General features: G+C 47.5%; 1 protein-coding gene across 4 annotated transcripts in view; it reads left to right on the top strand.

The window, feature by feature from the left end:
* The window catches only part of NIN (ninein), a 112,294-nt gene that overhangs the window by 38,432 nt on the left and 47,199 nt on the right, over positions 1 to 26,663 (top strand). For all 4 annotated transcript variants that reach the window (XM_039534982.1, XM_039534985.1, XM_039534984.1 and 1 more), the window contains 9 exons: positions 1,607 to 1,776; positions 12,501 to 12,540; positions 15,478 to 15,668; positions 17,371 to 17,517; positions 18,667 to 18,834; positions 20,257 to 20,393; positions 23,009 to 23,149; positions 23,882 to 24,056; positions 26,009 to 26,119. In XM_039534982.1, the coding sequence (XP_039390916.1) occupies positions 1,607 to 1,776; positions 12,501 to 12,540; positions 15,478 to 15,668; positions 17,371 to 17,517; positions 18,667 to 18,834; positions 20,257 to 20,393; positions 23,009 to 23,149; positions 23,882 to 24,056; positions 26,009 to 26,119 (1,280 nt within the window). The remainder of the gene's footprint in view (positions 1 to 1,606; positions 1,777 to 12,500; positions 12,541 to 15,477; positions 15,669 to 17,370; positions 17,518 to 18,666; positions 18,835 to 20,256; positions 20,394 to 23,008; positions 23,150 to 23,881; positions 24,057 to 26,008; positions 26,120 to 26,663) is intronic.

Genomic DNA, 26,663 nt, shown 5'->3' with positions numbered 1-26,663 from the left:
CCTGGCCAGGGGCGGGTCCAGACCCCAGCATGCCAAGCGCATGCTTGGGGCGGCATGGCGCGGGGGGCGCTCTGCCGGTTGCCGGGAGGGCGGCAGGCGGCTCCGGTGGACCTCCCGCAGGCGTGCCTGCGGAGGGTCCGCTGGTCCCCGTGGCTTCGGTGGACCTCCCGCAGGCGTGCCTGCAGAGGGTCCGCTGGTCCCCGTGGCTTTGGTGGACCTCCCGCAGGCACGTCTGCGGGAGGTCCACCGGAGCCGCGGGGCCGGTGACTGGCAGAGCGCCCCCCGCAGCATGCCGCCGTGCTTGGGGCAGCGAAATGGCTAGAGCCGCCTCTGCTCCTGGCGGTTTTGTTCTACAGGAGCAATTCTTGAAACTCAACTGGAGTATTAGTTGGCCGCTCCCTCACAAAGCCCTGAGCATGGGCGTGTACCTGGAGCGGTTCACCGCCTCCCCCGACACCTGCCCTTTCTGCAGCAAGAGGGAAACCCTAGAGCATGTTTACATCGAGTGCACCAGGTTGCAGCTTCTTTTCTGGTTCCTCCAGAAGCTCTTCCTTAAGTTCTGGCTGCACTTTTCGCTGCATCTCCTTAGTTACACACACCCCATCCGTGACCCCACTAAGTCACGAGATCTCCATGTCAGCCTCCTCCTGGTGCTGACCAAGATGGCCATCAACCAAAGCAGGAGGAGGAAGCTGGACGGGGGCACAGCATGCTCTGTGACTGTGGGCCTATTTCCGATCCCTCTTGAAATCGCATCTCCAGGCAGCGTTCCGCTAGGCCATGTCTACTGGCTCCCTGGACGCCTTTGAGGAGAAGTGGGCATTGTCCGGGGTATTCTGCTCAATGTCCTCCTGTGGATCCTAGATTTTGGACCTGTGACCCTCACTCCTGTCCCTGTTTGTTTCATTAGTTTTCTTCTGTAATCATGTAACTGCTGGGTCTGGTGGCTCCTCTCCTCAGGCTAAGGGGAAGGGCCGTAGGTGTGGACGGGCCCATCCCCAGTGATTCAGTAGGTGTAGCCTTGAAGCCTGGTTTTCAGACTGGGAGCAGTTAATGTAGGTTGATAAATGGACTGTAACATATGGCTTGGAACAAAAGCTGCAATCTTCAGTACCAACTGCATAGCTGGCATATGTTGGCACCTCTAGGGCTCTCTGCTTTTTGCAATGCTTATTCAGGGTCTTTTTCTAAATTACTGTTTAGCATTTGCATCTCTGGGGCGTTTTTGGCTTGGTTTTAGTTGCCTCTGCTCTCCAGGTGAGAGAACCCCCTACAAAAACAGCGTTCTCAAAACCACTCTCCAAGACGCTGAGAAAATCAGCCTGCAGAATTAGGGCTGCAAAGCGAGGCATGCTTTGGAGACCTTCTAGAGCATGTGCAAATATTCATGGGAACGGGCACCACCTAGAGATGTCCCAGACTCAGTACTATGGACAATATAATTACCAGAGGAGCTGCTCTTTGAATTGCCACAAGTATGAAGGAATCGCTTGTTCTTTACAGTTGTATGATGATGCATCCTGCTGGGACTAAATGCTGACTGCTTCCTTGGGAATGATGCTGCCAATGCTCTGTCTTTGTTTTTGTTTTGTTTTTAACTCAATAGATTCTTCACCTGAAGCCCAGCCCAAATACATCAAAGGTGGGAAACGCTATGGCAGGCGGTCCCTGCCGGAGTTTCAGGAATCCGTGGAAGAATTTGCCGAGGTGACTGTGATTGAGCCTCTCAATGAAGCAGCCCGGAGTTCACACATCGCTTCCAATGACTGCAATGAGGTAAAATGCCCCCATTTAAATCTATAGTCGGAAAGTGACTATCCACGGGACCTACGTCGCATTGATGGGATGTGTGAGGGGGGAAAAGGGAGATTTTTGGACATGACCCTGGCCTCCTTCTAACTCCCTTCCTTTTAAGGGTACACTGGCCCAAATTTAAATCTGTGCAACAATGTGCTAGCGTAGACAATACAAGACATTAGGGAAGAAAGGAGACATCACAAACAGTTAAATGCACTTCTCATAGCATGCTTTTTAAGGTTCCCTTTTGGGGAAAAAGACCTCTTCGCGGCATCTTTATGAGCATTTTGGTTCTTATTTTAATGCTGAGTTAATACGTTGATTCACTAGCGAGCAGGTGAAAAGTCCAGTGATGCTGGAGAAATCCAGCTGGATTAGCATCAGTGCCAGCAATGCAAATATTTGCTAACAATTTTAGCCCCATTGTGTATGTCCGTCCGTCCCTACAGCACTGTGTGCTCCCAGAGCAAGTTAGTGTTCTGCTACCAGGAGTGTTTTGCAAGAAGGCTTCTCCTTAAGTGTTGGTTTTTCCACAGTGCCCAAATTGTGGTCAGCTGTAATGAATGCTCCTTACCTTCCTTACCGCCTCTCTGCCCTAGTCCACCTTTCCTCTATATGAAGAACTTCTGAATATAACTGACCACTTGCAGGCCACACTGCAAGCTCTATAGGTGACTTGAGCTTGCTCGGTGTAGTAGGAAGGATGGCTTCCAGTCACACACACTCCAGAGAGCTGTATGGCCCATTCTGCAGATTCGCGGAGGAGCCCAGGTCTTGTACGAGCTCTTGTACGGGCGGTCAGAGCAGGGCCATACATGAGGCTCGGAGGAGCAGAAGAGTTGGTAGTCGGGTTCCAGGGTCGATACCAAGGTTCAGTGTCCGAGTCAGGTTTCAGGGTCTGAGTCAGGAAGCGAAGTCCAAATCCAGCTGAGTGCAAAGAGCAGGAACAGTCGTGGCAGCTAGAGAAGATCCATGCTGTTGCCTGGGTTTATATAGGGCAGGCAGCCAATCAAGAGCCATTAGGCTGCTGTCTGTCAAATCCCTAAGGCGGAACTTCCCATGGTCAGTGTCCACAACAGGTCATGGGAAGTGGAGCATGAGCTGGTTACAGCTGCCGCTGGGTGGCAGCCTAGAGATGTCAGCTGCATGGTAACTCTACAGGCCTGGGTTCTAGACCCGAGGAGTGTTACACTATCAGATGCTAGGATAGGCCTGGGATTTCAGAAAACCATCTAGGCTCCTTGGGCCCAGGAGGTATGCTACCACATGGCTGGTGCTACCAGCTACACCCAGCTCTCCATGTGTACTCACAGACACTGCAATCCACTATCAAAGAAAAGCACTGGTCTGGAGCCTCAGCTGAATAATATGGCGGTGACTTACTTGCTCAGTTCAAGCATTGTTCCTTTAACCCCAACACCACAGGATAAGATTGCAAACTTTATGCTGCCCAAGCAGCTGAAATATAAGGTCCATTCAAAAATATAATAGTAATAACTAGGTCTTATATAAGTGCTTTTCATCCATCGATCTCAGTGCTTTACAAAGGAGGTCACAAACAGGTCCCTTTTCTATTTTTCGTGAAGAGAAATGGTTTCTCTAGTCTTCTCATTTGGGCTTCAGTTGAGTAAAGTCTGGGGGGAAACCGGAGTAGCTGGGATCAAAGCTTTGTTCAATGTATAGCTTCCCACAGCATAGTTCTCTCCAAACTTCCCGCCCTTGCTGTATCCTGCACATTGGCCAGAGAGAATGTGGTACAAGGCCAGATTGTGCATAATAGTTGATCAAAGTGGGCAGCAGGGCAGAGCTAATTTGAACTGAATGTAGCATCTCCAGAGTCCTTGTCATAATTATACGTTGTTTGGAAATAGGCTATTGTGTGTGTAGCATAATTTAGGTTTAAAAGGATTAGATTTTTACTGGTAAATGTCAGTGAATGTTGATATCACTGTACACACAAAAAACGTCGGAAATATTTCCATAGATGATGATCAAAACTAACAGGCAAGTAAGAAAAACGTGTCTTGGGAATTTATCAAAATCCATTGATTTAGTCTTGAATTAGGCTTGTTACAAATGGACTAGAGAATGAATAGTAAACACGGGTCTGATTTATTGATTGAAGGAGATCTACTTTGTATATTTTGGCATGTGATGATGACAGTTTGTGTTCGAACAGTTTTTTTTAAAGCTTTAATTTTTTAAATCTCTGCATCTACTGTCATTAAATAATTGTCTGAAACCACTATAATTTCCTGCAGCTTGTGAAGGGTTAAATCGATAAAAATCTGGAAAAAATGCTTAAAAATAAACATTGATGTTATCAGTCAGAATTATATTAAAAAAATATAATAATCTGCCAGCCCTAAACCGAATACAGAGCCTGGGGCTGAGGCTTACAATGCAAAACTGTCACTTCAAACTGGGGCCAAGCGTAAAAAACACGTCTGACTGCAAACCACTCTCTTAATACGGAGCAATATTTTCTCCCAGAGTAAAAAGTGTTCTTTGTAAATAAGATGCAGCTTCGCTTAGTCTCCGATCAGTACTTACCTACAGGCCAAATGTATAATTCTGTAACTCCCAAAGTAAACCGGGGAGCTGTCCAGTCCTACCCAAGATCATGTCTGATGGTGCCACCACTGGACCAGCCTTGTAAAGTGTCTCCTACTCAAAACCCAGAAGAATACATGATTGTATCTGGTTGATGTAGCATGCTAATAACTGTTCTGCACATTAGATCATGCTGACTAAATACCAGAATACCTCCCTCTGGCCTCTTTGTGCATCTGAATAAAGTAAGGGCCAGTAATTAAGCTATGGCTATAACTCTGGCTTCATGTCTAACGAAGTGTATTGTGAGCAGAAGAGACGCGTCTTCTGCCGTCAGTTCAGTTCATCCGTGAAAACTCAATAGCAACTACAGTACTAGCTAATATAGAAGATGAATAACCAGGCTAGCTGTCTGATGCTAGAGTATTAATCCATGTATTGTGGTACAAACAGAGATTAAGGAAATCTGGCCTTCTTACTCTGCTTCTTTTGCAGTGGCAGTTTTACAGAACTGCCATAACTGGAGGGTGGCGAGTCTTTGCTTGCAGAAAACTTTGTTCCTTCGTTATATGCATTTGTTAGATAATACAATAGGGGTTTTCCTGGCATTCCCATCCCCTTATCTTCTCTGTTTGTGCTTGGTGACTTCCATTGCACTGCCATAATCTGCAACACCAAAATGACATGCTTTGAGAAGAGACACTTCATAAATATTGTTCTGAAAGCTACTTTCCTCTCCCAGCATCTCCAGTTGCCAGCCTGGGAATGTTCAGTTCCAGAGATGCATGATTGTATCAAGCTTTATTTATAGTAAATCTAGTCATGTGCTCACCTAAAGATCTCAACTCCTCTTTTGCTTGTGTTCTGTAAGATCAGGGCATAGAATATCAGGGTTGGAAGGGACCTCAGGAGGTCATCTAGTCCAACCCCCTGCTCAAAGCAGGACCAATTCCCAACTGTTTTTTTTACCCCAGATCCCTAAATGACCCCCTCAAGGATTGAGCTCACAACCCTGGGTTTAGCAGGCCAATGCTCAAACCACCGAGCTATCCGTCCCCCCACCCATGGTACTGCTGGATGAAACTTGTGCATCTCATCGTGTGAGCACTGAGACTCTTCTTCCTTCCACCACCCCAAGCCACAGAATGTGCACAGGAGGAGAAATAGTGTAACCTTGGTAGGGTGTATTAGCATATGGCCACAACAGCACATTGCTGATGCTGGATCCCTGCCACTGTGCTGTGTGTTTGCCAAATACTGTCAATCCGATATTGAATGTTCAGTAGCACTCAGTGGAAATTGTCCAGCGAGGGAGAAGAAACATTCGTTTTTGTTTCCCTTCCCCCGCGTTTGCTTATGATGCCTCCTTGGAGGGCTGTGACTGCTGAGGGGCGCCAGCCACACTGCACTAAGTGGTGGATGATATCCATGCGCTTTGGTACTGCACTGCGAGTGTTGCTAGCTGTCAGATCAGAGTGGATGCACAGACCTTGCCATAGAGGGGAAGCGGGATTCTTTCCCCAGTGTACTCTAGCTGGCCACACACAAACGCACTGACAGAACATTGAAATACGGAATTGCGGGTAGGAGCAGGCAGCTGTTAGTAGAGAGAGTTCATGTAGCAATACTACGGTGCAGTGAAAACCTGGTTATCTGTAGGGGAGAACGAAACGTGTCGCTTTAAAATATACTTTAAAAAAAACACCACCACTCAGACCAGAACTTTAAAAGACCAAGCTCCTGGCTAGTGCACCTGCTTGCCAACAATTCCACGTGGCTCTACGATCCTTTGCTTTCCAATCTCGCCTTCCTCGCAATAATTCGACTGTGCACTTGGAAGAGAGCTGGCTTCTGCGGTGATATGTGCACTAATGTGTTTGCTTACCGCCGTGGAGAAACTAATCCATCTCCTCTGGTGCAGGCCACGTGTACTGCACTGACCTCGAAATCAATGTTAATGCACCTTCTCGGGATGTGCACCAGCTAGGAAAACTCAGCGTAATTGTATTCCTTTCTGTTAGCTGTGAAGTGGGTGTAAAAGGCTGGTAAATTAACAAGGTCAGTCAATTAACTAAGTAGCCATACTTGTTCTTCTGTCTGCATGCAACATCCTAATGTTCGTGCTGCTTTCTTTCAGGAGGGATACCAGGGACTTAATTCCTCGTGAGATTTGCTCAACACTTGGATAAGTTTCTCGGTGCCTCCCTTCTACCTTTCTGTAATGCCCCTCAGTAGGGTGTCTGAAAACAAGAGGGGCCAGCTGATATGCACTGAAGCCCTAAAATTTGTGTGTATCTTCAGCCTCCCAGACTGCAACGGGAACTTCTGGGCTCTGCAGGGGAGCAAAAGACACTACAGATTTGGTTAGGAATGACCCCCCTGAAGATGACATTCAGCATTTTTAAAGCCACTTCTCAGAAGCTTGGCTAGTGGGACTAAATCCTTGCAAGCCAGTCCCTGGCCAGTAGTAACCTCCTGCTAATGCAGCTTTTGAAACCCTGCTGTTGTCGATGCTGGGGGTCGGCCAACAGTCCCTATGTTCAAAAAGTGCCATGAGCTGTGTGTGTTTTTTGTGCTTTGAATTATAATTGGTGATTTGCCCGAAAGCACGTTGGATAGAACTGACTCCATTCAGCAGCGGGGAACGAAGAGAGGACGGGTACATCTGTCCTTATGGCGTTGTGTAGCGGACAGACACTTCACGCCCGGAGAGCGCGGGTATAAAGAGCAGTGTAGACGGAGAGGCCTGGCTTCGGCAGGTGGAATAGAGAAGAGAGCCTTATACACAGCTCACCCAAGCCACTCCTCCTGTGTCTACACTGCAATGTAGCATCCCGCTGATGGAGCCCTTCACTGCGGCCTGTAGCTACATGTAGCTGCTTTGGCTTCAGTGATTCAGGCATTTGTAACTTCCAGGCTGGCCTGCTGCAGTTCCCGGTCACTAGCCCAGTGCCCTGAGGCTGCACTGCTTACCAGGGACACATCACCCTGGTACACTCCTTCCCCTTCCCCTTCCCCAGCAGAGTCTAGCTCAGGGTCGCTGCATCGACACCCAAAGCCCTGCAGAGTGCCTGCCCTAGCGACCTGATCGCCTTTCCTTCCATGAGGGCAGCCTCCCAGGACTGCCTGGTTCCGCTGGGAAAAGCTGTTGACAAGCAGAGGAAGACTTGTATCTTAAGGAGATGGAGCTTTCCAAGGAGCTGGACCAAGCCTATGGAGCCTGCTGCCAAATAAACAACCCCCAGGCTCACTGTGCTCAGAACCGGTGGCAAAACCACTTCCTCTTCAACGGAGCTTCCCTGCAATTACCTCCCCAAACATGCCAGCAGCTTCACCCTTTACACTTGTCAATAACTGTAAGCTTGTCCCTTTGTGTTTACTACCGGTGGAAATTATTTAGATATCATAGTGATGGACAACCCATATAACGCTCTAGCTCAGGGGTTCTCAAACTGGGGGTCAGGACCCCTCCGGGGGTTGTGAGGTTATTCCGGGGGGGGTTGCAAGCTGTCAACCTGCACCCCAAACCCCGCTTTGCCTCCAGCATTTATAGTAGTGTTAAATATATAAAAAGTGTTTTTAATGTGTAAGGGGGGTCGCACTCAGAGGCTTGCTATGTGAAAGGGGTCACCACTACAAAAGTTTTAGAACCACTGCTCTAGCTAGAGGTCTTTCTGGCAATCCTCTACTACTGAGATGGCCAAAACCCAAACTTTTTGCCTCCTTCCTTACTGTGCTGTGGAGGGATGATTATGTCCTAGCCAGGTGCTTTATTCCTGAATTTGCATGTTTCTCAGATAAAGAAGAGCTTAATCCGAGGAAAAGCCTGAGGAGTTTGGATGTATACTTTCCTTTGCTTTTGAATGAAAAGGCTCTAATTGAAACTGGAAAATCTTCCATCCCTGATTTACGTCACAGGATGGCCCCCAAAGTTGGGCAGAGAAATGGTGTCGGTGACTTTTTTCAAAATCTAGGATCCTGAAGTCTTCAAAATACAAATCTGATCATCCAAAGCATGTTTATCTTGTTAAAACAGGAGCTGTGAGTGGCTATTGTTTGGACTCCCTGTTGGCTCTTAGTGGTGGTGCTTTATCATTGAAAGCAGCTGTAAATTGTGTTGCAGTTTAGAGGCTTGCTCAGTTTTGGGGATCTTTGTTCTGGCTGTTTGCATCAATGAGTCGACCCTTCAGCAAACACATGCCATCCTCCCCGTCACTCCCCCCCCCCCCCCCAAATCTGATGTTAACATTGGTGCTAAGGATCACTTGAACATGTGCAGGATAGAATAGGCGCAGTATGAGCCCCTGATCATCATTTTAATTAGCAATATATTCGGACCGAGAACAAAGGTCTGTCTCACTGAAGCAGATGGTAGGGTGGGAGAGGTTGCTACGTTATTATGGAGAGAGGCCACAGCGAGCAAACGGCACGGGCTGCAGATGCTTACATGGGTTCTGAGCTGGAAGCTAGCGATCATTGAAAACCTGAGCCATCTGCTCTTCAGCCCAGCAAAGCATGTGTCTGTCAAAATAATACATTCCTAAAATCTCTGCCTTCTGCACACCGGCTCAGTAATGTGTGTGACCCACATCCAGCTGTAGAACAATCGCGCCCGCTACAACAATGCCTCGCGTGACATTGAGATGCACGGTCCACAGCACTGATGGAAGTCTCTCTTTGTCTTCCTGAAATAGGCTGGCTGCCTTCTGTGGCAGCCATTTTGGGTGTTGCTTGACCTCTGACCTCTGGTACCCCTGCCTCACAATGAAGCTCTTGTCAAGCACTCAGTCTGGTAACGAGTCCGTGTGCATAGAGGGTCCTGCCAGCTGATGCTGCAGCAGCCCAGTACAATAGAGCCCCCGATGCTGGGCGGCAGAGGAGAGCGCCTGCAGATAAAGCGAATTATCGCAGCAGTCAGGCTAACGGGGCCGTTCGGCCTTCAGTGTCTGCGACAATTGATTATCAGCATAGAGCAGGGATGACAGGTGTTCAGCTCACCATTCAGCCTCTCTGAACTGTCTGGATTTATGAAATTACCTGGTGCTTCTCCATTGAGTGCTTAAAAGTTTCAGGAGCTTCAGTTCAGCTCTTACTTTAAAAAAATAAGAAATAAAATATTACGCTACTTGTATGTAAACCCTTCAAGACTGGGCTCAGAGAGATTTCTCCTCCTCACCCCATCCCGTTTCAAAATCCAGTTCGCATTAACAAATCACGCCTCCCACCAGAAGGGAATTCAGGGAGGATGCTGGGAAATACGCTTGCAGGCTGCGTCTATCTCTGGAGCTCTAGAGGCTATTCTTTGGCCGTATATTGTCGACTGCAGGAGTATGCTCCGTTTTCCACTTCCACAGACACAAGTTGTGGCCATTTGCTTCCCCAGCTCCTGCCTTCTGTATATTTTTCTTTCCTTAGAGATCATTGGAGGTAAACTAGGAATCCAGCCAACCTAATTCTTTAATGCCATTGCTGAGTGGAGCTGGGGAGTAGTATTCATTGAGGCTAAGCGGCATAAATTCAGGCCGTTTGTCCTGTGTTTGAATGCGTTCCTAGTCTGTCAGTATATTTGCCAGAACTGTAAATTTCACACTGTGGGTTGTTTGCAAATTTCACACTGTGGGTTGTTTGCAAACTTTTCAGTTTTTTGTGCTGGTGCGATTGTCACATGGTGTGTGCGCATGCATGTCGGTGTGTGCATTCGGCAGCGGGCAGGAGGTGCTGGGGGGAGGGGGCGGAGCGAGGGCAGGAAGAGGCAGGGCGAGGGTGGGGCCTTGGGGGAAGGGGCAGAGTGGGGCAAGGCCTCGTGGCAGAGCGAGGGTGGAGCACCCACCCGGACTGGAGAAAGTTGGCACCTGTGTGAGCAGCTCTTGCTCGCTGCTCAGTGACGTCCCATTGAGGCTGTAGAAGCTGCCTTGCTGCCGTTTGACTCTTTACGCACGTTGGAGGATATTCTGGCGGTTCATTCGCCACACCCATTTTTATTTTCCATGGGGGTCCTTGCTGGGGAAGCATGAATTTCCCCCACCCCAGACTGCTCTGCTGCTGGTGTTCACTCCTGTACCAATCATGAAAGGCAGTGGTGGGCATGCAAATTGTGTGCTGTTAGGAGCTGGTATCGGGCGGTTTACCAGATGATGAAACAGAAGCAAGAAGCCGTGCTAAAAAAGTACAGTGACCTAATCCAGTTTCCATGGTAACATTGTAGATTAATGGCTTTTAGCTGTAATCTGAACGAGACGTATTAAACTTTTATATTGCGATTTAGAGCCTCTTTGTGTCCTTGGTGACTTTGACTCTAAATCCATCAGTCACATGCGTATGCTTCTTTTTAACTGACTAAAAGTAACCTCTGCTAATACTGCCGCTAGAATGAGAGCTGATATGGCCGGGCTTCGTGTGTGCTGAGCACATAAGCAATGAAATGCCCTGTCAGTTGATTAGGGGCAGCAATATCTAGGGCCGGCTGTGCAGTGCTTGGTAAATCATTTAAATAATGGATGTGAAATATAGAACTGTGGAAGTAACTTGGCCCCGGATACTTGGGTGCTGACTGCCCTGTGCTAGGGAATCGTACCAGGATGGCTGCCTGGTGGAGGACTCGCAAACTGCCCAGTGCTCAGAGTGCTTGGCCAGCACTTGTTCTCTTTCTGAAGGAGATCTCAATGACCAATCCCTAGTTTTGTCCGTCTTCCCCCCCCCCCCCCCCCCACACACACACACGTTGCACTGTGCTGACCCACACTCACCCTAGCTCTGGGAAGGGCGTTCCGTAGGGAGCTGGCTGCTGCCGTAGGGAGGGCAGAGAGTACATCAGTGACTTGCTTTGTCTTTCCACGTCTCCAGTAAACATTCTAGTTTAGGTAAGGAGGAGCTGCTTGTTTTGGTTTCCTGTCCTACAGCGGCCGTTTGGTGGTGGTTTCCTTTCCCAGTGTGGGGCAGGTTCAGTGAGCAGAGGCTGACCTGTCCCACCCATGTCACAATGGATAAGGTAAAGAACAGTTTAAGCCTCTTTGCTGCATGTTCTGTGAGCAGATGTCCTGATCATACGTGTATGAGGGTAGCCATTCACAGCCCCAGGGATATTTGGGATATTTGCCTAGGATTTCAGCAAGGTGCTCTACAAGAGGACATCCATTCGGAAGCTAAAGCTAGTGTGCTGTACGACCGCCTGTTTGCCACGTGGCCCGTTACAAAGTGCACCGCCTGCAAATACGTTTTTTCTAGATTCCGCCTCCCGTCAGTGCTCTGCTCTCTCCCCGAACGGTCTCTAACCTGTCACAGCTGGAAGCAATGCCTAGAGTAGGATTTTAAAGGTGAGCTAGCACTTCTGAAAGGCTGTTGTGAACAAACCCACGCTGCCTTAATTCAATCAATTTAGCGCATTTTCAAGCCTGGGGGAGGCAGGATTTGAACTTGGTTTGGATAGGGCGGTATAAAAGGGTGCAGAGCAGCTTTCTTGCTCCTTATCTTGACACTGAAAATCTGCTGCTTGTGCTGTGTATGGACTTGTAGCGGGAAAGGGGGTTCCGTACCTGGTACCTGGCGGTGTGCAAGATGTAGCTGTTTCAGGTACCTGCTGTTGATGAGATCATAGTGTGTAGTTTGCTAGTCGTTCTTGTCTTCTTTGGGTTGTCATATAGCCAGAGCAGAAGAGAGATGGCTGGTGCTGTTCCAGAATTGGAAAGATGGTCCAAAACCTAGAAATCTAGGCACATACACTTCCTTAAATCTTCCCCGTCACATCCACGTGCTCCCATCACAAAGGCAGATCTGGTCTGCTTAACTGAGCCCCTTTCAAAATAAATCTTTTTTTCCCTTCCTCCTAACTGAACTGGTTTAACCAGACTCTGCTCTAGCCTGGTATCTTCAAATCTGATTTTTGCAATAACTACACTTACTGCAAAAGTGATTTTATTTTGAGATGCCCCTGGCAAACCCTCACCGAAATACCTTGGAATAGACTCACTGCTATCCGTGGACTTCTTCATCAAAAAGGCTCGGATTGACAGCTTGGCCCTGGAGGCTGTGGAGATGAAAGTATCTCGGCATTGTTGGAATTCTGTAGCTCATCTGATGCTGACCGTAGAGTCCTTTTTATACCTGTGCTGCCTTTGAAGAATAATAACTTGTGGAACCTATTTTTTTCTTAGCACTGGAAAACCCAGGACAGCGAGGAATATGAAGCAGAAGGTAAGAACAAGCAGAAGCACTTGCTTTTATTTTTGTAAAGTTAAGGAGGGGGAATGGAGGAAAATAAGAAAGTTAAACAATGGCAATTTCTTGGTAAGAATTTCTGATTCAGACCTAATCTAGTTGTAAGCAGAACTCTCGGCATCTTGCCCTGGGGAATGCTCAGCGGGGCACTGCTCAGTGGGGCAGAGCCCAGGAACCAGCTACAAGTGTCTGAGGCTATAAACCACATGGACCAGAGAGGAGCCCTGGCTCAGCTCGCTGGGGGGATGGCTATATCTGACTGAAAGCTTGAAAATATTGGTTTTGTGCTTCCGGGAAGCTGGTGCCTATTCCTAGGGCCTGTGCAGAAGTGATAGGTTCAGGCTGCCGGAGAAGGGCCTTGAGATGCTCTTGCAGTGGAACATGGCAGATGACTCTCTACTTCTGTAATGGTGACCAGCTAACACAAACGGCAGGTAGACTGCAGGGCTTCAGTTTTCTGTTGTGGCACATTGAGGTGGAAACCTGCCCCAAGGCTGGGGTGAGACGAAAAGCTGGGCCCGGGAGAGGTGGCTGCCTGAGCCCCACCCTGGAGGCCAGTGGTCCTGGATCACCTTCAATCCTGCTCCCTCTGCTGAAGGATTCTTAGCTTCCTGCATCCCAGTCCCCTGCGTGTGGGGGGGGGGGGTTTCTCTCTCTGCTGCCTTCCATTCATTTCTTCTCTTCTGTCCCAGACCTCCTCTCTCTCTTTCTTTTCATCTCCCTCTTCTCCTCTTTTTTTTTGTCTTTCCCCCCCCTCCCCTTTCCTCTCCTCCTCCCCCTTAGCCCGTGTTTTGTTTTGGATGGCTGGGGGGCTTAGGGGGCTGGTTCTGGGAGGGAATGGAGGAAGAACAACTGTAGCGAGGTTCACTGGGCTACAGCAGTGCAGACCCACTGCCATAGGTGCTGCTAGTACAGGCCCTTCTCCTGGCTTTCCCCCAGCAGTGGGAATGCTGAGACAGCATTAGAGTTGCACTCCTTGGCCACTAGATGTCAACGTGAGTCACAGAATTAAGTGACAGGTTTCAGAGTAGCAGCCCTGTTAGTCTGTATCTGCAAAAAGAACAGGAGTACTTGTGGCACCTTAAAGACTAACAAATTTATTTTAGCATGAGCTTTCGTGAGCTGCAACTCACTTCTTCGGATGCATCTCAATTGATTAGACTCTTCCTGTTGGTATGCATACTTCCACCTTTTCATGTTCTCTGTATGTATAAATATCTCCTGTCTGTGTGTTCCATTCTATGCATCCGAAGAAGTGAGCTGCAGCTCACTAAAGCTCATGCTGAAATAAATTTGTTAGTCTTTAAGGTGCCACAAGTACTCCTGTTCTTTTTACAGAATTAAGTGACTTCCTTCTACCTTGGCTAGAGTTTAGGGTGACCAGATGTCCCGATTTTATAGGGACAGTCCCGATTTGTGGGTCTTTTTCTTATTTAGGCTCCTGTTACTCCCTACCCCCGTCCTGATATTTCACACTTGCTGTCTGGTCACCCTACTAGACTTTAAATTGTTCCCTTAAGGTTTTGTTGTGTGTGTGTCTTATCACTTGTACTAAACGCACCAACCAAAACATAGGGAGTGATGATCCCAGTCCAAAGAGTAGGAGGAGACATGGAAGTTCAATGCCCAGGGTCATGCAGGAGGTCAGTGGCAGACCCAGGGATGAAACTGGTCTCTTGACACGCAGTGCAGTACCCAGCGCACTAGAGCGCACTGTCTTCACAGACTGTGGAGCACCGCTCGCGAGCAGTAATTGCAGGAGGCTGGTCAGTCACAGAAAGATCCTGAAGACTCTGCTTTGATCTGAGAGATGGCTAAACGTTTCCCACTTACTTTGGAAATACCAGTTTCTTCCCCCAGAGAGTGTGTCTGTGTGTAAGAGGGAGAGTTCAGGCTGGCGTGGGGAATTGTAACAAAGAATCTTCTAACCCTTTCAAGTAACCCTCTAAACGTTCACATTTTTCAGCTGTATAGTATTGCACTGAATTATTTGCTTGGAGGAAAGGGTTCAAGTGGAGGTTGCTGGTGACAGAGAATTGTTTGAACGTATCTTGATCAAAACATTGGCTTAATGGCATATTTAAGCTTCAGATGGTTTTGGGATGGGGGGGTTCTGAATGTCTTGCCATAGGAGCATGGCCAGGGCTGTAGGACTCTCTAGCGATAACCAGGTCTGGCCCTAGTGGCCGACACACAACTATCGAGGGTAGAACTCTGGCAGACATTACATGACTCTGCAAAAGCTCCAGCTTGTGCGGAATGCAGCTGACCGCTTCCTCCTCCGTCTAGGCTGCAGTGAGCACGCCCAGCCTGCGCTCTTGTCCCTCCGCGGGCCCCCGGCCTGCATTCACTGCCAGCTGAAGGCCTTGGTCCCAGTCTCCAAAGCTCCTCGTGGTTCAGGTCCCAGCTGAGTTACAGACTACAGGTCCTTCTGGGAGCATCAGGGGAGTTGCCTTCCCCTTGGACTGTGCAGATCCCAAAGCCCATGATGGAGCATGAGAGTTAGACATGGTGCAAGATCTTCCCTTTGATGGAGTCCCTCCTTTGACCAACTGATACAGCAACACGCCCCCCCCCCCCGCCCAATGAAAACCCCTGCCCCAGGCAGAGCCCCTGCAGCCAGGGATGGAGCACAGCAGAAGATCCCATGAAGTTCACTAAGAATCTTACCAAGCAAGAAGGAGGTGCTCAGATGCTGTGGTGATGGGCACCATTACGAGCCCCTAAGATAGATAACTTGCTAGTGCTGGCAAACAGCCAGCTGAAGGTGTTGGGTGACATAACTATGCTGGCACCTAGTGTTAGCTTCAGATTTGTTCTCTATTATAAAATCCTCCAGAGTTTCTTGCAATGGTGTTTTGTATCTTTTTATTTCTCCTTTTAATAATGTCAAACTAACTGCCCTTGTTTCAGGCCAGTTGAGATTTTGGAATCCAGATGACTTGAATGCATCACAGACTGCATCGTCCCCTCCCCAGGACTGGATAGAAGAGAAGCTGCAGGAGGTTTGTGAGAATCTAGGGATCACCAGAGATGGCCACTTGAACAGGAAAAAGCTGATCTCCGTTTGTGAGCAGTACGGGCTGCAGACTGTGGATGGCGAGGTAAAGATCTCGGGGCAGGGCAGAGGTGTCTCCTTTCAGAGGAAAGTTGGGGTGGCATAAAGTACGGTCAAGGCTTTTCCATAAGAAATGTCTCCTCACTTTTACCAGGAAAATGACTCGCTTTTCTCTGAAAAATGCCTAGGATACATTTAATTGTCCATTTTAAAGAGACAGGTAGTGACTTGGAAAACAGGATCCAAGCCCAGTTGATAGCTTCCTAATGAGCGTAACGGTTTTGAGTCAACAAATGTTCGATCCTGTCTTTATAAAAAGGTAGTAACAGCCCTGACTAATGATGGTTTCTCCAGTAAAATGGGATCTAAACTGTGATTACAAACCAGAAAGTAAACGGCAGGTCTGTATCCAGGGTATCCGTAGTGTGGTCCAGGGGTTAATGGAGTTTATACGCTTCTTGGTTGGGGAATATGGAGTTAACTCACTTCTGATCACTTTGTGTATAGCAGAGAGTGCCAAAAATGCTTTTTAATGGCACTTCTGGCTTTCACCCCGATGTCATACTAGCCTAAACACAATTCAAAATAAGGGAATCTCTGCACTCTCCCCTTAATGCCTACTATGTCACTGCCCCATCTGGAGCACCAAAAAAGTTAGTTTGCCCACTTTTTTTTTTTTTTTTTTTTTTTTTTTAACCACTACACCACTGCGTGGTATTAAACTGCCTCATCAGGCACTAGAGTGCTTGCCAAGAAGTCAACAAATCCTTGCTTTGAGCTCCATTTGCAAATGCCCTGGGGCAGTATTTCAAAACTAAATTTGACGTGGATTTTTTTTGTGTTACTGGGACACTCTCATGTCCGTTTAGGATTCACAGGTTTGTAAACAGTAGCTTTTCTACACCCCCAAATAACTTAAATGATTTTTTTTTTCAGGACGTTTGTATTTTAATGGGATAACATTCATTTGCAGTGTTTGCAACACAAACATTGCAGCATCCTGCGGCCATCAGGGAGCCAGGAATTGAAAGGGACTAGAAACGGATGAGATTCTTTCATAGTCAAAGCAGAGTGTAGTGCAGAAAGTCAATGAACTGCACGTTTTAAACACTTTCCATATAAAAATTAAGGGGTTTTGAAAACCAGGCTGCCTTGTGGTAGTAAACGGTATTTATTTTAACCCGGCACTATCCCTCAGTTCAGCTGCTACTCTGCAAGCTGGTGTTCTTTCAGCTCATCATTTGCTCTGAAACCCTTGTGCCAGAAGGCTTTGGGAGCATAGAATCATAGAATATGAGGGTTGGAAGGGACCTCAGGAGGTCATTTAGTCCAGCCCCCTGCTCAGAGCAGGACCAACCCCGAGTAATGGAGAAAACATTTTCTAGAAGATAGTTCTTTGAATATACTACCCCTCGAGACAGTGAAATTCTTTAAACTGTGTTTTGAGAGCCTAAAATGTTGCAGGGGAAAAATGCGCTGGTACACAGGCTAGTTGTATTTGGTATTTCTGTGACTCAGCCACTGTTCACAATACAGTAATTGCCATCTCATTTATTATTATTATTATTTATTAATCTGGTATACTGAGTAATTCATTTGGTTTGCTCCTTAAATGACACCTGCACAAAAGACTTAAACTGGTAGAATTTTGTTTTTTATGCTGAGCTGTAAAAGTGCGTCTCATGTTGATACATCTGAGAGGTGCTCCATGTGTATAAAAGACGTTGACTGTATTTTACCACTTTCAGGTGCTTGAAGAGGTGTTCCATAATCTTGAACAAGATGGCACAATGAGCATAGAGGACTTTTTCTATGGCTTATTTAAAAATGGAAAATCTCTTACGCCATCAGCTTCTACCCCATACAGACAACTCAAACGGCACCTCTCCATGCAGGTGAGAAGCACTGGGACAGTATTTCTTTGGAAAATAGCCTCATTCGACTAGAATGCTAGACATTTTTTAATAGCAGCTAGTCCCGGATGGTTGGGAGACTAGATAATGTAATATTAAGAGAAACTTTCAGGTAGATATCAGCAGAATCAGGCAGCGATAGGCTTTCTTGATCTCTAACCTAATGTGACGTCAGAGAATCAGACTAGGACCCTGATCCAGAGTCCTTTAAAGTCAGCCGGAGCCCTTCAGTGGAGATTGAGTCATGCCCCACGTGCTTTTATTTCTCCATGCAGGCACCTGATTGCTGCTGGTGGACCCCCAGGCGTTACCAGACTAATATTGCATTGGTGTAAGAACTGGGGACCTTAGCGGTCACTGTTTCAAGTTCCATGTTATTTCTCCACAAAAGAGAACACGTTATTTTGGGGAAAGGCTCTCCCTAGGCATTGGTTATCTGACTCCAGAAAGTCAGCAGGAATGTCACAGGCCAAGCTGGGGTGGGTTAAAATGGCTGCTGCATCTGGGTTTGCTTGTGCCCATCGTGAATACAAAGGCCATCTTTGTGTACGCTGTAAAGAGGAGTAAACTGCTTTGGTGAGGGGGAATCAGGATAAGCCACTGCCAGGTCGCCTCTTATGGAAATACCCGCATGCTCCTGATACCATGGTGTAAAGTGGAAAAGAAATTTGTTGGCCCAGAGTGATCAGGTGAAAACCTGCACCACCAGGCAACTGTTCCACTGAAACGTCACGTGGTCTGTGGGGAGGAAGGACCAGCAAAGGCAAGTGTGCGGGTGGATTCCTGAGGCACCCCTTGGGGGGGGGGCAACAAAACATTCAAAACCAAAATTGCCCATAGTTGTGTAATTACAACAGGGTAAAACTCTTATCAGCCTGAGAACCTGTCTTGCTACAGTAGAATTTTTCCTCCTTTATTTTACACTAGAAACTTAACAGCAAGGGCCTGGTTAGACTGGGATTTCACTGGGTTAAATGGGATTACTCTTGAGCCACATCAGTGCAGTTGAGAGAAGATTCAAGTCCTTACGGCAATTCAGTTTATAAGCCTTCCTCCTTCGGCAGCAGTAGGAAGATGTCCAGTGTTGCCCTTAGCTGGCCTTTGCAGACCCCCATCTCTCCTCTCTTCTAGTCCTTTGATGAAAGTGGGAGACGCACCACTGCCCTGTCCGCGATGACTAGCACGATTGGGTTCAGAGTCTTCTCCAGCCTCGATGACGGGCTGGGCTATGCCTCTGTGGAGCGAGTTCTTGACACGTGGCACGAAGAGGGAATCGAGAACGGCCATGAAATCCTCACGGTAATTGGGTAGATCCCCAGCCACCTGGTTTTGATTGTGGATGCTGCTGCTTCTGGATCTGCCCTTTTAATCTAAAATGATGCAGTGTTGGGAACAGCAGGGATGTTGATATCATGGTAACTTCCTAAGGCTTAGAGAAATGAGAAGTGACAACTCCCACGGAGTGAATGGGTTTTAAGGTGACACAAAGGGCAGCATTCCATCCTTCCTGAAGCAGGCCACCTATACTTCCAGGGGGCGGTGTAATGATTTAGATGTCTAAATACCAGATTGCGCCAGCAAACCAAAGACTCCAGCGTCGGAATGCTCTAAATTTTTTGCTATGCGCAACATGGAGAGCAACATTTGAGAGCCTGTCTCATGTTGGGTGTTCCATATCCAGAGGATAAAAATGTTCATATCCATTGCAAAACAGAGGTGCTCACCCTGCAGCAAACTGCTTCCTAGGCTATCTTTTCAAAAGCTGAGGACAAGCTAAAGGAGAATTTCCTGTACTTGTTCTTGGCACTTGATTCTATGACACCGGGGATACACTGTAAGAATTTTCGCCTGTCAGTCAGTCAACGTTACACTGAGTTTGAGCATTACTGGCTGCTATAAACACTTGCACCGAAACTCCATCAGCCCTAGGCAAGGAAATTCAGTTTGGGCTCAAGCCAAGTCCTAGTCCTAAAAATTCAGTCGTTTTCTTTTTAGCCAGACTGGCATTTGAGAAATGTAGCTCCTTCATTTCTCTTTCATTTGCTGCCTGATTACTTTAGTTTTTAGCTTTTTTCCTATCTGGTTTTATTAGCATTAACGTGTGATTTTCTGTCATCTTTACACACAGTGTTTTTTATCATTTTAAGTATGGTAAAATACTTCAGTTAAAACAAAGTGTAACTGGAGGCCCATCAAAGGCTTCCACCATTGTAATTACTAGCAACGGGCTTTGTGATCCAATTAAAGTGAGGTTTTTACTATTAAATACACAAGTTAATTGAAGCTAAGGGGTCATGCACAAATTAACCTACCTCTCTAGTTGTCTTTATTGCAAGGCTTTTTTTAAAGTTTGGGAAGATCATTTTCAATCATCCATCTTACCACATTTAAATTAAAAACAAATGCAGTTTAGCTGAGACCTACAGTAAACAAACAAACAAATGCATCTGCCACTTCTCTCGTGTGTGCACTTGATTGACTGTGTGTCTAACTGGAAATTGTGCCTCTCTCCTTTCCCTTTGCCACAGCCTGGATTTAATTTTGGGAGGGAGTTGAGAGGCTACATTTCTGTATCCCTGCGGAGCTGCCATTCAGAACAGATTCACCACCAAGCGCAGGCCACTTCTAGGCCTCCCCAGCTTTCTGTTGTCACCTTCATTTTAAGCTTCTACAAGAGAAAGGAAGTTTGCTCCATTGTGCTGACTTGTTGCTGTTTTACAGGCCTTGGATTTTAGCCTGGATGGGAAGGTCAACCTGACGGAGCTGACTCTGGCGTTAGAAAATGAGCTCCTGATAACCAAGAATGGAACCCATCAGGCCGCCTTGGCCAGCTTCAAAATGGAGATCAGACATTTACTGTAAGTTGGCAGGGTTTCAGTCTCCATCAGATCTCCCTTGTGTCCTAGTTACGTGGCCGGGCAGGAGTTTAGAAACTGTTTGCTTACTCCACAATTCAGAGAACATCTCCCTAAAATGGTGTGAAAACTTGTACCTCTTGTGAAGCACTGGAGGGTATTTTGTCATCACCTTCGAATTTCTCATTAGCCTGAGTATTGCAAGTCTGAGAAGCGACATACCTCAGTGGAAGCAAAGCCTCACAGGAAAGCACGCTCAGACTTCCGAAAAAACAAAACCACAAGAAAGGATTTTCTTGAGCAGCTCTCTTGCTTGTTCCTAAAGGGCTGGAAACAGTAACAGCCAAGGAACATTAATAGTTATGGCCCTCGTGCCAGGGCCGGCTCCAGGTTTTCTGCCGCCCCAAGCGGCAAAAAAAAAAAAAAAAAAAGCTGCAGCAGCGTGATCGTGCCGCTCCAATCTTCGGCGGCAATTCAGTGGCGCGTCCTTCGCGCCGAGAGGGACTGAGGGACCCGCCGCCGAAGACCTGGACGTGCTGCCCCAATAGTGGCCGGAGGGCCACCCCTTGGTATTGGCTGCCCCAAGCACCAGCTTCTTTAGCTGGTGCCTGGAGCCAGCCCTGCCTTGTGCTGCGGAGGGTGAGATTTGATGCCTGCTGCCTTGAATGCTTCTGATGACTAGTTACGGTTCGCCAGTGTTACGTGGGTTTGTCATGCAGTGCAAGCACATGGGATGTACAAAACTGACACCTTCTCAGGGCGCTCAGAACCATGAGACACCTCGTTGCCCTTCTGCCTCAGCGAAAGAGAGATGTGCTCGTGCTGAACTGGGGGCAGCTCCCTGTCACTCTGGTCTGTTAGCCGCCCCGACAAACTTCTCCGGACTCTGCCAGCCTGTCCTTTGCTAGACAGGTAACGCTTGGTGCACTCCAGGTCCTGAGCCCTGGAAGATTGTTTCCCTGGAGTCAGGGGTGCTGGAACAATTTGTATAATGAGGGTGCTGTGAGCCACTGAACCAAACTGTAAACCCTGTTTATAATAGAATTCACTTCAAACCAGGGGGTGCTGCAGCACCGCTAGTTCCAGCACCTATGCCTGGAATATCCAGCCCTGTTACTGGACACTCAAAGAAACTTACCATGTTCATTATCTCCAAAGAGGCAGGGTACAGCCCAGCCTGTTTGATTCAGCTAAGAGTTCACACTTTGCTTAATATTACAGCGCTGAGGTCTACTTATGATAAAACAAAGACAAGTTTATTAACAAACATGGCATTTTTTTTAAGTGACACGGAGTAAGGGTAGGGGACGCAGGACTGGTTACAAATAAAACAAAAGTATAATACGCTTCTAAGAGTCTAAACATAACTTTAGCAGACTACAATCCTTTGTCTCAAACTGTTTCTTTCTCAGAGTCCTTTGCAGAGCTTGCTGATTTTCAGTTAAATTAGGAGCCAGGTTTTTCATGAATCACTCCCTTCCGCCAGGAGCGTTCCTCGTGAAATGCATCAGAAAAATATCTTTTTGCTTCTGTTTCCCCAGACACAAGACAACCCCCTGTGGCTCTAGTCTCTGATGTCTTCCCAGGCTGATTTCACATCCCCCAGTCAACCTGGCTCTTCCTGTTGACTTATGTGCAAATCTATCTCCCCTTCTTGTGCTTAATTTACCTCAGAGGCCTAGGCAGACAGATCACACAACATTTCTTTGTCGGGGAAAAACTTGTTTATCATCCCTGCCTGGTTACCTAGTTTAAACATATTTTTAGCACATAGACACAACTCCTTGCATGACACCCATACATCCATCTCTGTGCTTGATGACCAGCATTCTACGAGCTTTTATTTGATACCTTTACAAGACATTCTTTATGGATAAATACCACGACAGCAATGTGGCAGGTATAGTGAGTTTGTCAGGCCTGATGGGAGCTGCAGTTATGTGATAGTCATCCCTTTGCCAGTGCTTGGAGGGTCACATCTTCTTTCACTACATTTCCTTTTGGGTTTGTCCTGGAAGAGATTTTGAATAAAAGACCCAGAAGAAAGAACGGTCTCCAGCAAAGCGCTGAGGTGTAAGCTCTCATCTGTACACTTCAACCGCTCTACTTTACCTCCACTCCGGGCTGAGACTTGCCAGGAGAGATGGAACAAATTGAGAATTGAGCTCCTGTAAGGGAGCTGTCCAACGTAGCCGATCCAACAGAGACCGAGTAATAAAAACAAATCCAGTTGGCAGGTGGGTACAGCACAAGAGTGAGGTGACGGAGGTAATCAAACCAGTGAAAACTAAAGAATGGGACAGAAGGTGGCCTGGCCCAGTAACACAGCTCCACCAGTGCAGGAAATTAAACTACTCCAAAGCAGTTCCTAGGCTCGTCCGTCTTGGCCAGCAAGAGTTGAGGCAACAATGCACTTGTGCCCGCGCTGATGAAGAACTAGAACTGATGGGACAAGCCCGTCCGACCTTTCACCAAGAGGAAGGTGGCTATGACCTGGAGAGAGATATAGCGGGGGAGAAAATGGGATATTCCTCAGGCGTCGAGTTGTGTGAGTGACTTGTTTGGGTGCTGGGGAGCCAGGGAAGGGCGTATAATCCAGGATTCCTTCCTTTTGATAGGGAGCGAGTTGACCAAGTGGTGAGAGAAAAAGAGAAGCTGCGCTCAGATTTGGAAAAAGCTGAAAAACTGAAATCTCTCATGGCCTCGGAAGTTGATGACCACCATGCTACCATAGAGCGCCGGAATGAATACAACCTCAGGTATGGCAACCCACCTGCATTTCCGCCTTCGCTGCCGTGAAGGGGGCTGGAGTGATCGGAGAGCACAGGACTCTCTCTTTTGTTTGGTTGTTGCAGGTTTATACAGTATTGGTTGTACATAAAAATGAAATAATTGTTTTGCTGCATGTGTGGGGCTCTAAAGAAAAGCTTCAGGCTGAAGAATGCGTGTGCGCGCGCACATGCGTTCTGAAGGGCTCAGGGGGCTTATCCAAATTGATCCTGTCTTCCTCTTTCCTACCACCCATTTCTACAGTACAAAGGTCTTCAAATTCTGTGCAACCCAGTTCCATCTGTACAATTCCCTCTTTTTTTGGGCATCAGGGTCCTCACAACCGATTTTCGTGCTCTCATTTTGCCTTCCTGATTAGGTGGCAAGAAGTGTTACATTTTGTTTTCCACAAATATAATTTTAGTTGAACTCTAACTTTAAGATTTGGATTGGTGAGATAGAAATCCAGTTTAACCCTAAAAACAGAGCGGCCCATGCAGAACATCACATGGGATGTGCATGTCACTCAGCACTGTACAGTACGGCAAGTGGGTGGGTGTGCTACTGATCTGTGCATCTCTGCTTTCTCTCCCATGAGTCTTTTTTTCTCATGTAGGAGTTGTTGGTGTAAGACCCAACTGCTTCTGTGTGACTGTTCCTACCCAACTTGCTTTTTAACGGTGTTTGCCCATTCTTCTTACCATCCTCTCTTGTGGTAATAGGAAGCTGGATGAGGAGTACAAAGAACGCACTGCAGCTTTAAAGAACGAACTCCGGAAGGAGCGAGAGCTGATCCTGCAGCAGGCTGGCAAACAGCGATTGGAGCTGGAGCGGGAGATTGAGAAGGTGAAAACGGAAGAGAACTATGTCCGCGACCGGCTCACCCTTTCCCTAAAGGTAACAAAGGTCTGGCTGAAGTTGCAGAACGTTCTCCATTAATTCAGCCCTCCTTACGAGAATCAGTGACTGTGTATATTGGGCTGGATGAAATTACCTTTATTAGCATGATTTGTATAGGTGTAGGCTTGCCTGGGTAGGCTGTTGCCTAGATGTCATAAGGGTCCCAGACTCTGCAGCTGTGATATGCAGCGTGTACATGTCCTGTCAACCCAGACACCAGATGGGCTATTCTTAATCCTGAGGGCATTCGGCGCCAGAAAATAAAAATTCTGCACACGATATTTTAAAATTCTGCCAATTTTATTTGTCAAATAAATGTGGCAGGATCCAAGTGTGGAGGGGCTTAGTGTGGGGGGATCCAGGTGTGGGTTGAGAGGGTTCTCTTTGGGGCAAGCTGGATGCAGGTAGCTCAGTGGGGGATCTGGGTGTGGGTATCCGGATGCACAGGGGCTTGTTGGGTGGGGTTTCTGTGTGCAATGGTAATGGGACTCTGCAGGGGGATCCAAGTGAAGGTGGTTGGGGCTCAGCGCGGGGGCCTGGGTGTGGGTGGGATAGAGCTTGGCGGGGGCTCTGGGTGTGGGGTGGGGATCCAGATGCGAGTGGGTCATCGAGTTGGTCCAGGTGCAGGGGGAGTGGGGCTCATCGGGGTAGGGGGCATTCTGAGTGCAGGAGTGGGAGGCTCAGTGGGAGAGGGTCTGGTTATGAGGGTTGGGCAGAGCTCCTTGTACAGCGATCCCTCCCTCTGCAGCTGAGGAGCGATGGGTGCAGGAAGTGGGGTGGGTGGGGAGAGAAGGGGGCTGCAGAGCTTCCTGCAGCTGGGGAGAAATCTCCGGGTAGGTCTGACCCGACCCCGGATGCCGTGCAGGGGAAGAGGAAGTCCTGTCCTCCCCAGCCCAGTTGGGATTAGCACAGGGTAGGAGCCACCAGCTTGGTCTTCCCCAGTCCTGTCCCCTGCCCACAGTGATTTACCTCTCTGCCTGCTGCCCTGGGCACCTGAAACATATGGCTGGGGAGGGTCGCATGACCGCTCTTGTGGGTTCCCTTTGCTTCCCCGTCAGAAAATCATTTTTCTGCGGGGAAGCAAAGAAATCTGTGGGGGACATAAATTCTGTGCATGTGCAGTGGTGCAGAATTCCCTTAGGAGTAAATTCTGCTTGATAGCTGTCTGTTTTGTCATCTGGCCATCAGCGAGCAGGGGAAACATCTTACTGCTAAGGTCTTGACATATCAAAATACAGCTTTGAAACCCCCATAAACCTATTCTCCAATTGGATCTGTATTCTCAAAACACTCTGACTGCAGGGTTGTGTTTTTTTGAGCTGGGGCCATTAGTATTTAGGCCCCAGATTCAGCTTCCTTCCCAAAACGTTTTTAGAAATAGCAAACTCATAAATGATCTAGTTTTAGTCTGAATGCAAATGGATCAGGCAACTCTTCACTCTCAAACTTCATAGTTTATTTCTGTCCAGTTGAAAAAACAAACTAAGGTGAGCAGGCTGTATGTAAACAAGCTCTGGGGGTGGGGAAGGAGAGCGTTTAAAGATATTGCTGATGTCAATCCCCTCATCTGCCTGGAAAGTTGTCATCTCCTTCTTAGGCAGCTGTTGGCCAGATGCATGCAGGGAATACTAGGGAGAAGAGCTTCAGGACAGGACTAGGGGTTGCTCTTCTCTTTGTACACTGCTTGCAGATTCAGGCCTTCTTGTGTGTGACTTTGGTGTGACAAGAGGAGTCTTCCATTTTTTACCAGCAGACAAATTCACACTTTGTGTTGGTAACTGACATTTGTACCAGTATCCGTGTCAGAATCCAGACTTGGACCTACTTCTAGGCAAGACAAATGTACCTTCTGACCTGACTGACTGTGGACTTTCTTGGGTATCAGTGTTTGGAAAGTTTTTTAAAACAAACAAAAATAGGCCAGAACTTTACAATCACCTCTCCTTTAGGAAAACAGTCGTTTAGAGAGCGAGCTGTCGGAGACTGGACAGAAGCTGGCAGAGTACGAGAGCCTGACGAGCAAACTGCAAAGGAACTTGGAAAATGTCTTGGCCGAGAAGGTGAGTCTCCCTTCCTTCCATTGTGCCTTTCTAATAGAGAACAAATTCCTAAAGAGTGGCTGGCTGGTGCTGATTTAACCACTAGCAGGAGACCTTCGCTGTGAACGTGACCACAGTGGACCTTGGTTACTCTGACAACTGTGTCTGAGTGTTACTGCAGGTTATATTTTCCTAAATTATCAGTAAATGACTTACTATTTCATATAGTGCCCTAAAGTGGGCGAAGCATTTTCCAAATCCCAGAGGAAACAGTCTCTTTCCTGCAGAGCTGGTTTTCTGTGGTCCTAGTCACAGAAAGGGAGTCACATAGACACACCTACATGGATCCTTGTCTGGGATCCTGCCTTAAATAAAGACACATCATTAGGAGCCCTTGCGCTCTTAAATCTGAGCTAAAAATTGGGGTGAACAAATTAGCTAGGTGGTCATGTTATTATAACTTGCACCATAATTTAGGATTGGATCCTCTTTTGGTCATTTCACATTTGTCAATGTTCTTAAAAGACGTAACAGTGTAGAATTTTCTGTGCCTCTAATCCAGTAA

The sequence above is a fragment of the Mauremys reevesii genome, linkage group 4, assembly GCF_016161935.1.
Source record: "Mauremys reevesii isolate NIE-2019 linkage group 4, ASM1616193v1, whole genome shotgun sequence".
Taxonomy (NCBI): Eukaryota; Metazoa; Chordata; order Testudines; family Geoemydidae; genus Mauremys; species Mauremys reevesii.
Note: the sequence above shows the minus strand (reverse complement) of the source record. Positions and strands in the feature narration are given on the sequence as shown.